The following is a 16,557-nucleotide window of genomic DNA, read 5'->3' as shown; positions in this document are numbered from 1 at the left end:
AGTTTAGTTAGTGTTCCTCATCTAATGTTTTGTACAATTGTCTGTTTACATTTTTATTCATTTAGTGCGTGTGCACGCATACATTTCTCCTTTTATGAAAGTGCAGAGCACATAAAATAAACTACCATTTATTTTATTGACCTATAATCCTGAAATTTACTCCATTGTATTTTGTTTCCTATTCTTTTACAATTGAAAAACACAAATGTATTAAACTAATGCTTCTAAGTCAATGTGATTTATCTAATAAGCTCAATTAAAAAGGTGGGGATTCATTCTAAAGATTATAACCTTATGACAATAATACTTAGTACACTGTTTTCATGAGTGAAAGCGAATGTTGTCTCAACTCAAATTACATTAGTCTAAATTTTGAGCATCAATATAAAACTGACACTTATTTTACTTTCCTTCCGAATAACACACTAGTACTTCCTTTAACCCCTTAAGGACCAAGCTTCTGGAATAAAAGGGAATCATGACATGTCACACATGTCATGTGTCCTTAAGGGGTTAAAGTTAGCGCCATATTTTATTTTACTTATTGAATGCTTGAATGAAAATGATTTAATTCCTAATAATTTGACGAATGCTTTGCATAGCTATTTTCTAATATAGGTTTTCTTATAGGTATTTATGCTGCCATACTATATTGATTAGAGATGGCATTAATAGTATGTGCAATACATCAAGTATGCACTTTACTCATTATCATCTATTCCTCTGTGAAGTCAAGGAAGTAGTGTTAGGAATAATACAAACTGCAGTTAAGAATTCCAAATTTTCGACAACTATTGCAATACAGAGAACAGTGCAGCAATGATGTCTACTTGCTTATTTTATGGTTTAGTGTAGAACGCTGACCTGCAAATTATATTTTATAAGGTAAATTCTATTGTAAATAAAACATTACTCCTTGAGTGGAGTATTGTTCCACAACAGGAAGCATTTACTTTATAAAAATTGTTTACTGAATGGTATTGCACTCCTGAAAAGCTTTTGAGTTTCTACAGCAGTAGACTTCTATATCTAATTGATTGATAAGTGAATCGCTTGTCCGCTCTTCACAAAATTTTGGTGCACCATTAAGTCTGACTTACATTTTACGGAAATCCATGATATGAGGAACATTTAGGCAGCCAAAATACGAGTAACAGAATTATTGTTTGAGAAACACCTGGCGTGCCAAGACTATCAGTGAATTATGATTAAGTTGAACTACGCTTGTTTGTATGGTTGGGCAATTCCAAACGCTTCTTTACGTGCTCTGTTACTTTCTGTACAGTATTCATTTCGCATAAAATGATACCTGTATATATGTGTTTAGCGTATATAGATAATTTGCATTGACATAATGAACTGTGGTAAACATTTCTAAGCAAATCTTTCCCTTCTTCTACTTGTCAGATCACCCGACCGTGCATGCGATGGGAGCTCCACCATGTCAGCCGAGACTGGGCTTGGTACACGTTTGAGGGCTGCATCTGGAATGGGTGACGGAGTTGAAGGGACTCAGATGTCGGGGCCTCAGCAACCTGTTCCTTCCCAACCCCAGCCACTGGCTTCCCAATCCATAAACCCTCCTCCTCCTGAGACTACAAAAATCAACCAATCCAAGCGTCAGACCAACCAATTACAGTACTTGCTTAAATCTGTTCTTAAAACGTTATGGAAGCACCATTTTGCTTGGCCCTTTCAGCAGCCTGTGGATGCTATCAAACTCAACTTGCCTGTAAGTACACCAATGAAGAACTGTGTCTGAGAAGGTTTATTTGGATGAGCTGGATACCTTTTATAGCTTAACCCCTTAAGGACACATGACATGTGTGACATGTCATAATTCCCTTTTATTCCAGAAGTTTGGTCATTAAGGGGTTAAAGGAACACTATAGTCACCTAAACAACTTTAGCTTAATAAAGCGGTTTTAGTGTGTAGATCATGCCTTAGGTTTTACTGCTCAATTCACTGCCATTAAGGAGTTAAAGGGACACTCCAGGCACCCAGACCACTTCTGCCCATTGGAGTGGTCTGGATGCCAACTCCCACTACCCTTAACCCTGCAAGTATAATTATTGCAGTTTTCATAAACTGCAATAATTACCTTGAAGGGTTAAGTCCTCCTCTAGTGGCTGTCTACTAGACAGCCACTAGAGGACACTTCCGTGTTCATAGAACACGAAAAGTGTGATATAACGTCGCTGGACGTCCTCATGCCATGTGAGGACCTCCAGCGTCGCTGAAATCCTCATAGGAAAGCATTATTCAATGCTTTCCTATGGGGAGGTCTAATTCGCGTGTGCGGCATTGCTGCGCATATGCATTAGGTCTCAGCCAGCCGCGCATGCTCAATAATTCTCCCCTGCCGGATGACGTCACTTTCAATCAGATGTAATTTACCTTAAACAATTTTATCTCTTGCTTTGTAAATTGAACTTTAATCACACACAGGAGGCTCTTGCAGGGTCTAGTACGCTATTAACATAGCAGGGAATAAGAAAATCTAAATTAAACAGAACTTGCAATAAAGAAAGGATAATCTTGAGATGACTCTTTACAGGAAGTGTTTTGGAAGGCTGTGCAAGTCACATGCAGGGAGTTGTGACTAGGGTTCATAAACAAAGTTATTTAACTCCTAAATGGTAGAGAATTGAGCAGTGAGGCTGTAGGGGCATGTTCCATACACCAAAACTGCTTCATTAAGCTAAAGTTGTTTTGTTGACTATAGTGTCCCTTTAAGTGGTATTTAACCCCTTAAGGACACATGACATGTGTGACATGTCATGATTCCCTTTTATTCCAGAAGTTTGGTCCTTAAGGGGTTAAAGGGACACTATAGTCACCAGAACAACTACAGCTTAATGAATGATAAGAGAAAATGCAGTGTTTACATTACAGCCTAGCCATAACTTCACTGGCCACTCCTCAGATGTCTGTTAGAGATCCTTCCTTGGTTATGACTGCCTAAAATGCATCCAAACATTGTGTCTCCACCCTCTGCATGCAGACACTGAACTTTCCTCATAGAGATTCATTGATTCAATTCATCTTTATGAGGAGATGCTGATTGGCCAGGGCTGTGTTTGAATTCTGCTGGGTCTGCCCCTGATCTGCCTCTTTGTCAGTCTCAGCCAGTCCTATGGGGGAAGCATTGTGATTGGATCAGGCTACCATTTCTGCTGATGTCAGCAAGCAGGTCTAAAGGAAACTGGCACAAAGCATGCAGCTGCAGACTTGAGTACAAGTAAGATTTACTATATTTAGGGAGACAGGGGAGCTAGATGGTAGTTTTAACCCTATAGGGTCAGGAATATATGTTTGTGTTCCTGACCCTATAGTGCTCCTTTAATAAATGATAGTGCATTAGTGTGTGAAATAACATTTTGCACAAAAAATACCTGGAAACCTAGGATATTATTTCTAATTTGTTTCAGACAGATGATTGTGTCTGTCTAAACTGACAGTCCTCCGAATCGGGGAGCAGTGTGAATGACCTTATATACTTAGTTTCAATAATGCTTCCTATATAACGTTAGAAGAAGTTCAGTGTAACAGCTTTTCTATATTCTGTGTGTGCGTGTGTGTGTGTGTGTGTGTGTATGCATGCATGTATGTGTATCTGCACTAGCACACCAATGCTTCCCATTGGGTAATTGGTGATCTCAGCTGAGATTGCGGCAGTGACAATCCCACATCTCTCTTAAAAAAGGAGACTAGGAATTGCCTGAACTTTTTCTACCGCATCTTGGTTGCAGCAGACCTTATAGCAGAATATGGTTTAGCTTACAAAATAATTTTCTGATTGGTGGATATTTATATATTTCATGTCTTGATGGGTTATTACATATGTGGTAAACACCTGCTCCAGAGTGTTCGTTTTAATTTAAAATTAATAGACCTATTGATGTTCTGGTCCTATTACAGAAACTGTTTTGGGGTTACCTTTTAAAGTTCTTGGCCTTTTGGTTATTGCACATGTCTTCATGCACATGAGCTTATTAGCTTGGATAAAACAAAATGCAATGGTGAGTTCTCATACAGACTATTTTATGGCTACAATAGCTCTCTTGAAGCCTGCAAATCTCTACAATGGTGTTTGCCATAACATCACTTGTATACCTTCTTGATAAACCTCTTTATTCCAAACATTTGCATTGTTAGATGCTTGTCATGTATCTTGTTTTTAGTCTGCCATTTCTTGTTCTGAACTTTGTAAAGATTAAACATTTGTAGAGTGGAAATACCTTGAGAAACGGGATTCATTTACCTCATCCATTAAATTGCCTTGATTTGCTAAAGGGGGTCGGCTTCATGTTTATGTGCAACAATGTTTTTTTTTTATTCTGATAAACTCTGTTGCAGAGATAATTATTTTTACTTTTAAAGCATCAGCATTTTGATGACATTTGCCTTTGATTTCTGTAAGCTTGCTCCATTCTGGGAACAACCTTCATGTGACATCCAGCAGTACTGAGCTCTGTTTCCTCCTGCATACAGTGCTAATGACTGAGCTATTACTGACCTTGCACCACCTACACTGCTCAGAATCTACCTCTGCTACTCACCCACACCACATTGCTTTACATTCCACATAAATTATCTAATATGTGGAACAGCCAAGATGACTCATACCTCAGCGAGACGTGAACCGGCACATTTTCTAACCTAAGTTTTTCAACATATAGCATGAAAATGGTTACAAGAATACCAACTCTGAATAAGCTCTGGATTAATAACAAAAATGGCAAGCTGTGTCCCATGACTGATTCTAGGTAAAATATTTTCATTCTGAGCTCCAGTCTAGAAACTGATGCGCATAAATTAGGCGGCTACTCCCAGTGTCCTACTTCTGAGTTGTGTTTTTTTTTTTTTTTTTAAGTGGCAAAACTGCTGGACAACATATTGTTTTTGTTAAAATAACAATTTCAGATGAGGTTATGGTGCCAGGAGATCGCCGGCACTTTCTTACCAGGAAGGTTAAACCGTTGTCAAAAGGTTTAACCCCTTAAAGGACCACTCTAGGCACCCAGACCACTTCAGCTTAATGAAGTGGTCTGGGTGCCAGGTCCAGCTAGGGTTAACCCATTTTTTTTTTTTTATAAACATAGCAGTTTCAGAGAAACTGCTATGTTTATTAATGGGTTAAGCCTTCCCCCAAATACTCTAGTGGCTGTCTCATTGACAGCCGCTAGAGGCGCTTGCGTGCTTCTCACTGTGAAAATCACAGTGAGAGCACGCAAGCGTCCATAGGAAAGCATTGAAAAATGCTTTCCTATGCGACCGGCTGAATGCGCGCGCAGCTCTTGTCACGCGTGCGCATTCAGCTGACGGGGCGGAACGGAGGAGGATCGGAGGCAGAGATCTCCCCGCCCAGCGCTGGAAAAAGGTAAGTTTTACCCCTTTTCCCCTTTCCAGAGCCGGGCGGGAGGGGGACCCTGAGGGTGGGGGCACCCTCAGGGCACTCTAGTGCCAGGAAAACGAGTATGTTTCCTGGCACTAGAGTGGTCCTTTAACCCCTTAAGGACACATGACATGTGTGACATGTCATGATTCCCTTGTATTCCAGAAGTTTGGTCCTTAAGGGGTTAAGGACCAAACTTCTGGAATAAAAGGGAATCATGACATGTCACACGTCATGTGTCCTTAAGGGGTTAAACCCTAAGGTTGACACAAGTGCCAGCTTCTGCAATTGACTTTTAGGAAGCCCAGAGTGCTGCCAGGCAGGAGCACCACTAATTGGAAAGAGCGGTCAGCTGGAGCTCTAAGCCAATAAGTAGTTGCCTATTCCTAAAAAAATATTTTCCCTTTGAAAGAAGACATTAATATCTTGTGAGTTCTCTGGGCTATTTGGTTGCTGAGATAAGAAATGCTATGAATTCTAGTTGGGCTGACAAAAAACACTTTATTTAAATAAATAGTTGCCCTTCTATTTTTGCTTGCATCATGTCATTATGGCCCACAAACCTATTGCTCTAATGGCTGACCACCTTCCACCTTTTCTTGTTTTCTCTCAAATAAGGGATATTTGGTCCCTTTCACACAAAGCATTTGCAATCTGCTAATTTGTAATTGTAGTAGTTCCCACCGACTTTAGCCATCAACATGCTGATATTTGCAAACAGAGCTAGAGAGAATGTATATCAGTATGTGGCTAATTGATCATGGAAAGCACTCCATGTGAATTTGATAAATTGCGATACCATCACAAACAGCAGCAAAATGTAGATATTTACTTGAACCTCTTATTTCAGTGCTGCTGTTTTCTTCGTCCTAGTCTCCTGCTCTTGCGCATGCAAAGAGATGTAGAATCTTCCGTAGATAAATATGTCTAATGAAATGCCATAGGCTGTCAAAGGCTGATATTAAATGGAATGATCTCCTAACTGATTTGAAATGTGAAATTCTAGCACTTTAGATTTATCATAAAGATTCTATCTTCATACAAAAACTCAAAAGTGACCATGACACTTGGAAAGAAATGGGTTCAGAAGGACAATGAGGTATGCACCCTGACCATAACTACTGCGATAGGACTTGAGTAGTTATAACCAGCCCCTCCTCAACTGCAGATACTGATAGCATTCGTAAATGTCAGTTGCTGCACTTTAAGCATCATTTGACAAACCATTGTGCAAGGGTGTTAATAAGCTTTGAAGTCATAGCCTTCCACATCTCAAGCCCCCCCTTATGTAACCCCAAACCCTTTCCTCTACTGGAAAGTTGTTGTTGTTTTTTTAAACTCTAGTTATTCAGTGTCCACAACTAGTTGACTCTTTCTGGTTACTTTTTTATTAATGCTATCATTATTTAACACAACTAACAATCTGAAGCTTGGTCTGTTCATGGTCCTGAAATGTGTAATGGGTTGAGGGTGATGTTGTTGTCACACAGTAAAAAAAAAAAATTTTTCTTTAACTTTTTAGGATTATTATAAGATAATTAAGACCCCAATGGACATGGGCACCATTAAGAAGCGTCTGGAGAACTTTTATTATTGGAATGCCCAGGAATGTATTCAGGACTTCAACACCATGTTTACAAACTGCTACATCTACAACAAGGTAATTCTTCAATATGTCAACTGTCTTTAAATTTACACTATTTGTTTCTTGAGCAATTATTACATTTAATAAAATCAACATTGGATAGCTCTGAAAGTAGTATGTTTTTCTGCATTATTGTAGCTCTGGTAGGCAATTAAATGTAAAAATTTGATTGTTCCTTCACAAACCCTGTCAAACGTTTTAAGGAAAGTATATCTTAGTCTTTTGAAGCAAGAAAGACACATATAGGTGATTGGCCATAGTAGACATAAAAAGGACATCTCTCTGGCACTAAATTATTATTATATGCCTGGAACATTCGGCTTGATATACCTGACAGTAGTAGGAGATGGCAAAGTTTTATGAATTGGTTGGTTATAAACCCCTTATGCAAACACTTGAAATGGCTAAGATAGGTCTAGTATGGAAAATATAATCCCAGTTGTTTATATTCTTGCGTTTCCTTAATAAGATACATCTTAAATAGTGACTTTTTCCTGTGCTGTGACAAATAGTTTTCCACTCTTTAAGTATGAAGTCATCAATATTATTTGTCCACCTTAAACTGATCTTCTAAAAAGATTTGCTTTATGAGTCAGCTAATGCTAAATGGTGTAAATAAAGAATGACCCTTAATATGTAGACTCTTATATGATTTACTAAAGGAATCCTTTTATATATTTGGAGTGGCAATAACAATTTTTTTTTTTTTTTTTTTTTTTTAAATCTCTTTCTGTGTTTCCAAGCCTGGAGATGACATAGTATTGATGGCTGAAGCCTTAGAGAAAATGTTCCTACAGAAGATCTCTGAAATGCCCCAGGAGGAGACTGAACTGAACATTGTACAGAACAAAGGACGAGGCAGAGGAAGGAAGGAACCAGGTGATTAATTTCTCTTTTTCTGGAAGAATGTATCCTGGTTTCAAATAGGGCAACAGCCCAAAGGGAAAATAATGGAAAGATGAAATTTTGAATAAAGAGATTTTATCTTGCCATGATCTTTTCCAGATGCTCCAGTTACCCCAATGAGAACCAGAGTTCTGTCAGGATCCCAAGCAGAAAAGACCCCAAAACCCCCTGTGACAGGTAAGTCGTATACAGGCCCTGTGCTATATATATTCTTTAAACATTTCAAATTGAGACTGTTACATGTGATCCTTTTATTTTCAATGGTAAATATTTCTTTGAATTGTCATGATTTTCTTTAAGCTCTTAACATATTAATTAACAGCCAACAGCTCACACCTTTCTTTAACCATACCAGAAATGGCCTTAAACAAAAAGATTTGAGATAAAATGCAACTTTCAGATGCCCATATTCAAACTGTTAGATCAGGTACACCTAATTGTCATGAGCCTGGTTTTACTTTAATGCAAAACTGTTTTGAGTTATTTGCACTACTGTTAGATTGCCATCAGTTACGGTTTGTGTAACTGTGTATGTGTATGTGTGTGTATATATATATATATATATATATATATATATATATATATATATATATATAATTATAAAAACACCTTTACACCTAAGAGCTAATATGGTAAAAGGTGTGTTCATGGGCCTTTAAATTTTCTGAAACCTATCCAGGTTTCAGATTTTATTACACTGTAGTACCTATGTTTTTGTTTTAAGTCAGTTGAATAGAAATCCAGAGAACTCCCAGATTTGCTTAAACTATAATATTATTTGCTTTTTTTCCCTCAGCTGTCTCTAAACCACCAACCCCTTCACCGCCTGTTGTGACTCGTGCACCATCACCTCCTCAAACCAGACCAGTACCTGCTCGGGCTCCTGCAGTTACGCAGTCTCCCATTACCTTCTCCCCTACCATTACACAGGACCTAGGTGTACCCACAATAGTGACCCCTTCTGCCTCTCAACCTATACAAAATCACCCTCCAATTATCCCAACTGCAGCACAGCCTGTAAAGGTAAGATGAATAAATTAGAAATTAAAATTGGAAGAAGAAGGAAGAAAAATAACCCACTAGTATATATGTTTAGTGCATTCTTACCCCTGAATGTTTTTATGTTGCACCCTTATGCTTTAGGTTGTTTTTTTTTTTTTTTTTTTTTTTTTTTTTTATATAAGGGAAAGCAAAAAAAAAATATATATATTTTTTGACATTTGGGTAGTTTCTGCCTTTCATCTATGCATAGCCTTCAAGCTCGGTCAAGTTCAGTAGGCAATGTCAGCGAACAGCCATTTTCAGGTCACTCCAGAAATGTATGATTTGGTTCAAGTCCGGGCTCTGGCTGGGCTATTCAAGGATATTCACAGAGTTGTCCCTATGCCACTTTTACATTGTGTGGTCTGGATCATTGTCCTATTGTAAGGCAAACATTCGCCCCAATTTGAGGACCTGAACGTACTGGAGTGCGTTTGCATTAGGATATCTCTTCAACAATACTTGTTTGTGTTACATGTTACATAGTTACATAGCTGAAAAGAGACTTGCGTCCATCAAGTTCAGCCTTCCTCACATATGTTTTTGCTGTTGATCCAAAAGAAAGCAATAAACCTAGTCTGAAACTCTTCCAATTTTGTGTTCCTGACCCTATAGTGTTCCTTTATAAATTATCCAGAGAAATGGGATGTATTTAAGCTACATTTTAAGTGCCACAGCGAAAAGTCTGAATACTTAATATCAATGTTTTATTGGCGACACAGATGGAATAGTTCATCTCTCACAAGAGCCTTTTTCAAACCTTTGCTTACTTGGCATGACAAAACCTTGCGAGACTTGAGACATTGTTCCTGTATCTTTAATAAAAATGCCGGTAGATAGCTTTCAACATGCCTCGTCCTGCTTTTTTTACACTTCATGTAAATAGTATGAGGTCCACAGGCTGCTGCATAAGACATTGTGCATCTTAATGAATAAATTGGGAGCAGGGTGACCAAGTTTGTTTTCCTATCCATTCCCAGAAAGTCAAAAGTTGAGCTATGGCAGAGACAAATAACGTTTAAGACCTGATACTATAATAAGATTTGAAATTGTATTGGTATGTTTGGTTATACATGGCAGTGTGCTTGATTACATGTATGTTGTATTTGTAAAGATTGCTGTTAAAAGTTTTTTTTGTTGTTGTTTTTTTCTTAACTAACATGTTGTCCCCTCAATCAATAGACAAAGAAAGGTGTGAAAAGGAAAGCAGACACGACAACTCCAACTGCTCATGATCCCTTGCATGAGTCCTCTCCAGTCCCCAGTGAGCCCAAGCCACCCAGAGCAGGCCCACGACGGGAGAGTGGTCGCCAGCCTCGTCCAGCCAAGAAAACTGAGGTGCCTGACTCCCAGCTGCCTGCACCTCCTGTTCTTCAACCACCGCCACAACCACCTGTTGTTCAAGAGAAAAGCAGCAGTGGCAACAAAACTTCTGAGCAGCTGCGCTATTGTGCAGGCATTGTCCGGGAGATGTTTGCCAAGAAGCACAGTGCCTATGCCTGGCCCTTTTACAAACCGGTGGATGTTGATGCACTGGGGCTCCATGACTACTGCGACATTATAAAGCATCCCATGGACCTTGGCTCCATCAAGGTGTGAGGAGTTTCTGATTCTTTGCATGTACAGTAATTTTAATATGTTAAAGGGCATATAAACAATTTCATTTCAATAATGTTGTAATGGTGCCAGGAGGTCTTAGGTGCTACCTTACATTAAGGGGTTAAACCGTGTATGAATGGTTTAATCCCAGAGTTATGAAGGTGGTGTCCATCCACTGTGCCCCCTGGCTTCTAGCAATGTTCACGAGTTCAATGAGAAAACCTTGGAGAAGTAGAGTACTGAGCACCCCAGATAGGCTGTCACTAGCTTCCAATTAGCAAACCTGTTGGAGAAAGGTTTTGTGAATGGGAAGCTAGTGATAGACTGAGAACGTCAGCCGCTGTTCTCAGCCTATCAGCGGCACCCAGTACTCTGCTTCTCCAGTATGACTCCACATGATGAAAAAAGGCAACCTAGTACATGATTTTCCTAGTGTTATACTAATGTAGTTCACAGGGGAAGATTTATTAAAGTGTTGCAGAAAGTTTTCTATGCAATTTTCAGGGTACTTATGTCACACTTTATTAAATCTGTCTGATTTATTTTATCTTTCATTATTTTGGGTGTGTGACATTTTTTTCACCTATGCAATAGATGTATCAACCACTAAAAACATGGCTTTCTTCTGAAATGGAAATTTCTGTGTAAACTGGCAGAATTTACTGTAAAGAAAACTCACTTTTGTAGATCAGATTACTAACTAAATAATGACAAAATGTAACTGCCAATATTCAAAACACTTTGCCCCATTGTGTCACTTGACACTCTCTCTCCCCTTCTCTTTTTAGATTTGTACTCGTGTACGTCAGACTTTATTATAGTGCTTCGGAAGATAAATGCTCAATTTTAATATAGAATAACATGATGAGATAATAATGTAACATCAGCATTGCTAATACATTAATATGAAATAATTGGTAAGTCAGTCCTTGGTTTAATTCAAAAGGGCTATTAACCTACTTAAAGAAGCAAAGAGGCAATTGAAGTAGGACACATTCACAGATTTTATATCACACACACAAAAATTATTGGCTTAAATTTATGAAAGTCTTAATTGAACTGAATCTTAATCTGCCCAATTGTGCTAGCCAATTGACTAGCATATGTATAGATTACCAGATACCAAAGAAAAAAAGTTCTAATCAATATCCAGCAATAGTCGGCCATTTACATTTCCTAAAGCTAGTGGGGGATATTTTCATAATTCCGCAATATAACCGTTGTTTGAAAGCCTGGGTTATACACACATCACATATTTTTCTAGGTGAATGCCTGCTAAAGACTTTATTGATAACCAGATTTTTGAGCATTGGCCTCTTTTTTTCCCTCCCCTGTAGTTGAAGCTGGAGAACCGTGAGTACCGGGATGCTCAGGACTTTGCCTCAGATGTGCGGCTCATGTTCTCCAATTGCTACAAGTACAATCCACCTGACCATGAGGTGGTGGCCATGGCCCGCAAGCTTCAGGTAACATACAGGGATGAGGATGGAAGGACACCACCTCCATTTAGATAGAAAAGTTCTGTTTTTTTTTACGAGGAAGTATCACGTACTTAAAGCAGAATAATTTTGCTTTTAAGCAGCCATACATTAGTTTATTTGTTATGGACTAATGGACTGTGTGCGGAGAGATTTTATGCTGGGTGGGTTCGAAATAGAATTGGCATACTGGAATGGGACTTATTGGAGTGAAATTGTAATTGTTGATGTGTAGCGGACAATATATTTTACATATTTTTAAGGATGTTTTGAGGAGAAGACATGTTAAATCAATGTATTCTTGTTTTTAGCAAAATAAAAATCATATATTTTATTATTATTATAATAATAAACATGTTCATTGTATATTTGTTTAATTTTAGATACAATTTATCTTTACAATTTTTTTAGGTAAATCAGTATATCACTGGATTGATAGCTGGCAAGTCAGGCATCAGTAAAGTTGATAGAAAAAAGGTGCTTATACATTGTCTGCCATTTAACATTTTGACTATGCCTTTAGAAAGATGGGTCCATAAGTACTGTCTTCATTAACTTGGCAATAACTTTGAAGCGGGACACAATTGTGAGGGGGGAAAAAAAGCAAAAACAAAACAGCCAGGTTCGCATAATGATTGTATTATGCTAAAAGCAAAAACACAAGAGAGTCAAGTTAAAATCAATTATTATTTAGTGAATATTTTATCGTATTTTATTGTTGTCAGTAGGAGTATTGACATTGTGGGGCCGAGAAAAGTATAATTTCTAAGCAAGTGTTTGTGGAAGAAGACTGGGAGAGGGTTTTTTGATTAACAAAGTCAAGGTGGGCTAGGACTTCTGACAGATAGCAAGAGACAGGTTTGCAGCACATTTAAAAGTTTGCTCATGTCTAGCCTTGAGGGAGTTGTGTGGTATAATGAAAGGCAATACAAATCAAGAACTGTACGGGTGGAGGGATAATGGATTAGCTTGTTGCATAGTTTTATTTACACACAAACACTGTAAGCTGGCTTGTTTGTGATCAATTCCGTTTTCATTCTTGCTCTAGGATGTTTTTGAAATGCGGTTTGCCAAAATGCCAGACGAGCCAGAAGAGGCATCTGGTGCAGCACCCTCACCTGCCCCAGGGCCCCCAGCTCCTTCTATCAAGGGGCCACCTCCCACATCCAGTGACAGCAGTAGCGACAGCTCTTCAGACAGTGAGAGCAGTTCAGACAGTGAGGAAGAGAGGGCACAGAGACTAGCAGAACTCCAGGAACAGGTAACTAATGGGCCAGAAATGTTATTGTTCAATGAATGTATTGGCAATGAGCAATATGAGAGAGAGATTTTTAGTTTAAACAAGCTATGTCAGGTGTCCATAATTAGGTTATCTTATGGATTTAGTTTGATCTGGGAGATCATGCGGCATGTTCTGGTTTAGAGTATAAACTAGGCATGCCTTGCTTTGAAATTTCTTGACTTTGATGTTTTAACTTATTGCAGTTGAAGGCTGTACATGAACAGTTAGCGGCACTTTCTCAGCCGCAGCCGAACAAACCAAAGAAGAAGGAACGTGAAAAGCGCAAGGAGAAGCACAAGAGGAAAGAGGAGGTTGAGGAGCCACGGAAGACCCGAGTTCGGGAACCTCAAGCCAAGAAACCTAAGAAAAGTACTCAAGTACCTGGGACAACACCAAGGTACATGCATAACTATCACCAGTCTCTTAACAGCTTCTAGTTATTCAACATATTCCATATTATTTTAACATTGTATGTACAATAAAGCTTCTTACATGACAGATATTTCTGTTGGTTATAGGGATGCACCGAAATTTCAGTGGCCTGAAAACAGGTCAAATTTGCTGAAATGTAAAAAATATATATATATATATATAAGCTGTATTTTAAGACCGTTTTGCAGATAGGTTAAAATTGCTAGTACTGTTCCCCTTTCTCATTATTATACATATTTATTTTTTTAACATACATATATATATATATATGTGTGTGTGTGTAATAAAAAATATGTATAATAATGAGAGAGGGGAACAGTACTAGCAATTTTAACCTATCTGCAAAACGGTCTTAAAATACAGCTTTAATGAGAACTCCCTTTTTTTATAACCATGTGCAAAATACAAAGTTTATAAGTAATATACACTTTCCCAATGGTACTTTCCATTATGAAGTGAGGATGTCTTTTAAAACATCGTTTTTGATCTGTATAAAAGCGTATGCTTTGTCTGTCTGTTTGAGTGTCTACTATAGGGAAAAATATTCTTATGCAAATATATTTGTAAAATGCACACCTAGTTCTTTAGACAGCAGTACAAATTACTGCAGCCACCATGACCGCTTCTGTTTTTTTGAAGTGGTCAGGTGGGAAGACATCTGTATGTGCAACGTTTCACCTTGAAACACTGCATAATCAGAGATATTAGCACTTTTGTGCCGGGACTATCGTCTAGTTCTTTCGTCAGTGCACATTGCACAATGGCGACGGGGTAGTGAATTTCTACCTTGTAATGGGAAGCTTCTGTCTTCCTTCGTTTCCTCCTGTGATCCTAGCCAGCCTCCCCACATTTAATAATTTATTGCTATTGTCTTGTTTTTTTTGTTTTTCCGTTTCTAATTCCCTCCATCTGTCCACCCCTATTTCATTTTCTCTCCTCCCCAACTGGTAAGAAAGTCCAATCAAATGCTTCTCTGTAAGAAGCATTTGATTGGACCATAGATGGGAAGTAAATTACATGGCATGATGACAGACTGCGTGCAACTGAATTTCAGGTAAGTTTTTACTTCACTTTTCAAGGTTTTCAAAAGGAATGGTGTGGGGAACCTTTTAACTAGTGCCAAAATAGGGCACTATAAAGTAAAAAGGAAAATTAAATAGGGGTTGGTATAAACAATAGTGTGGAATTATGAGATTTCTGTGTCCAATCGAGGACTGTATTTGCAGTAAAGCTTATTTTCCCTTTGAAATTCCATATTCACGTGTCACTTCTCTCCCTCCTCCTCTCTTTAGTGTACTGACTTTTGTATTGCATTGTACTTTATCAGTCTCATATTCTCCAACAGTATAAAAAAAGAAGCACCACCCCCTGTTGCAAGACCTCCTCGCCCGCCTCCACCTCCTGCTCCCTGTGAATCTTCAGAAGAGGAGCCACAGCGTTGTCGACCCATGTCCTATGAGGAGAAACGCCAGCTGAGCTTGGACATAAATAAATTGCCAGGAGAAAAGCTGGGTCGGGTAGTACACATTATACAGTCACGAGAACCCTCTCTTAAGAACTCCAATCCTGATGAAATTGAGATAGATTTTGAGACCCTTAAACCGTCCACACTTCGAGAGCTAGAACGATATGTCACCTCCTGCCTAAGGAAAAAGCGAAAGCCACAAGGTGAGTGAGGTGCACAGGAAAAAAAAAATCACCTTTGTTTTTCCATTGTATTAGGGATGGATTGAGAGGGGACATTACTGATGAATAAAATCACTAATAATTACAAAGTATTTAACCAGGAAAGGTACATTCAGATTACTCTGGTTTCCAAGTACTTCCTGGGGTTTTCAAGTAAATGGCCAAGCAGCTCAGCTAAGTTAATTGAGAAATTATGTGTGTCTCAAGATAACTTTTTTTTTTTTTTTTTTTTTAAATTCTTTATTTTTGTTGTGCATGGTATAACAATAGGCGTGTTCAGCCACAATAGCAGTCACATGCAGTAACGGAACGAACAGTTAAAACATAACATGGCATATGAGTATACAGCACATTTTTAGTTTTGTAAGAGAAAAAACAAAAGAAACAAACTATTCCGATAGCGATGTCTATCTGGGTAGGCTGTTATATGGGAAATATTAAACAATGCATTAGCTTAGGTACACATTATGTAGTTACATTGCGAGGTCGTAGCAGAGGTTAGCCTAAGGTAACAAACAGTATTATGCATTCTAATAAAGTTAGGCTCAGGCCTTAAAAACAAAAAAAAAGAAGAAAAAATAACTATTAAACTATGCTGGTACTCATCTTGATTTGGTGAGAGGCTATTATAAAGGCAGCAGCTTGTAAAAGTGTGAATTAGGATTGGCCGTCAGAGGGGGCCATTAGGTAAGTTATGTGGAGAGATACATAGTGTTTAAGTAGCGTGTAATACAACTCCTGGTCGTTAAACTATGATCGGCTGGGAGCCAATTGGAGTTAGGGGGGGGTTGGTTGGTATACTGGAGCCAGCTTCCCGGGTCAGACCCGGTGTCTATATTGGAAGCCCATGAGCCCTACGAACAAAAACCTGAAACATGTTAGAAAACAAAGATATAGTTGACTTGTTGTCCATATTATACTGAAGGTGGTGGAGGTTGTCTTCTCCGAAGCGCCCCCTGATCTGGGATAAACGGAACGACATTGGCTGGGTCCCAAGTAGTTGTAGTTGGGGAGGGTGTAGTGCGACCCAGTTTTGCCAGTACAGTGTCCATCTCTGCGATATCAGTCACTCGGTGTTCAGTGTCCTGG

The 16,557-nt window shown here is 38.6% G+C and overlaps 1 protein-coding gene across 3 annotated transcripts in view; it reads left to right on the top strand.

The window, feature by feature from the left end:
- Nucleotides 1-16,557, top strand: part of BRD4 (bromodomain containing 4) — a 51,955-nt gene that overhangs the window by 20,734 nt on the left and 14,664 nt on the right. For 2 of the 3 annotated variants that reach the window (XM_063448388.1, XM_063448389.1), the window contains exons 2-11: nucleotides 1,408-1,732; nucleotides 6,922-7,059; nucleotides 7,788-7,923; nucleotides 8,050-8,127; nucleotides 8,747-8,973; nucleotides 10,174-10,584; nucleotides 11,928-12,056; nucleotides 13,117-13,329; nucleotides 13,554-13,747; nucleotides 15,128-15,450. In XM_063448388.1, coding sequence (XP_063304458.1) covers nucleotides 1,442-1,732; nucleotides 6,922-7,059; nucleotides 7,788-7,923; nucleotides 8,050-8,127; nucleotides 8,747-8,973; nucleotides 10,174-10,584; nucleotides 11,928-12,056; nucleotides 13,117-13,329; nucleotides 13,554-13,747; nucleotides 15,128-15,450 — 2,140 coding nt within the window. In that variant the 5' untranslated portion in view covers nucleotides 1,408-1,441. The remainder of the gene's footprint in view (nucleotides 1-1,407; nucleotides 1,733-6,921; nucleotides 7,060-7,787; nucleotides 7,924-8,049; nucleotides 8,128-8,746; nucleotides 8,974-10,173; nucleotides 10,585-11,927; nucleotides 12,057-13,116; nucleotides 13,330-13,553; nucleotides 13,748-15,127; nucleotides 15,451-16,557) is intronic. The other variant, XM_063448390.1, reaches the window with a different exon arrangement.

This window comes from Pelobates fuscus, chromosome 3, assembly GCF_036172605.1.
Source record: "Pelobates fuscus isolate aPelFus1 chromosome 3, aPelFus1.pri, whole genome shotgun sequence".
Classification (NCBI taxonomy): domain Eukaryota; kingdom Metazoa; phylum Chordata; class Amphibia; order Anura; family Pelobatidae; genus Pelobates; species Pelobates fuscus.
This window is presented reverse-complemented; position numbering and strand designations above follow the sequence as displayed.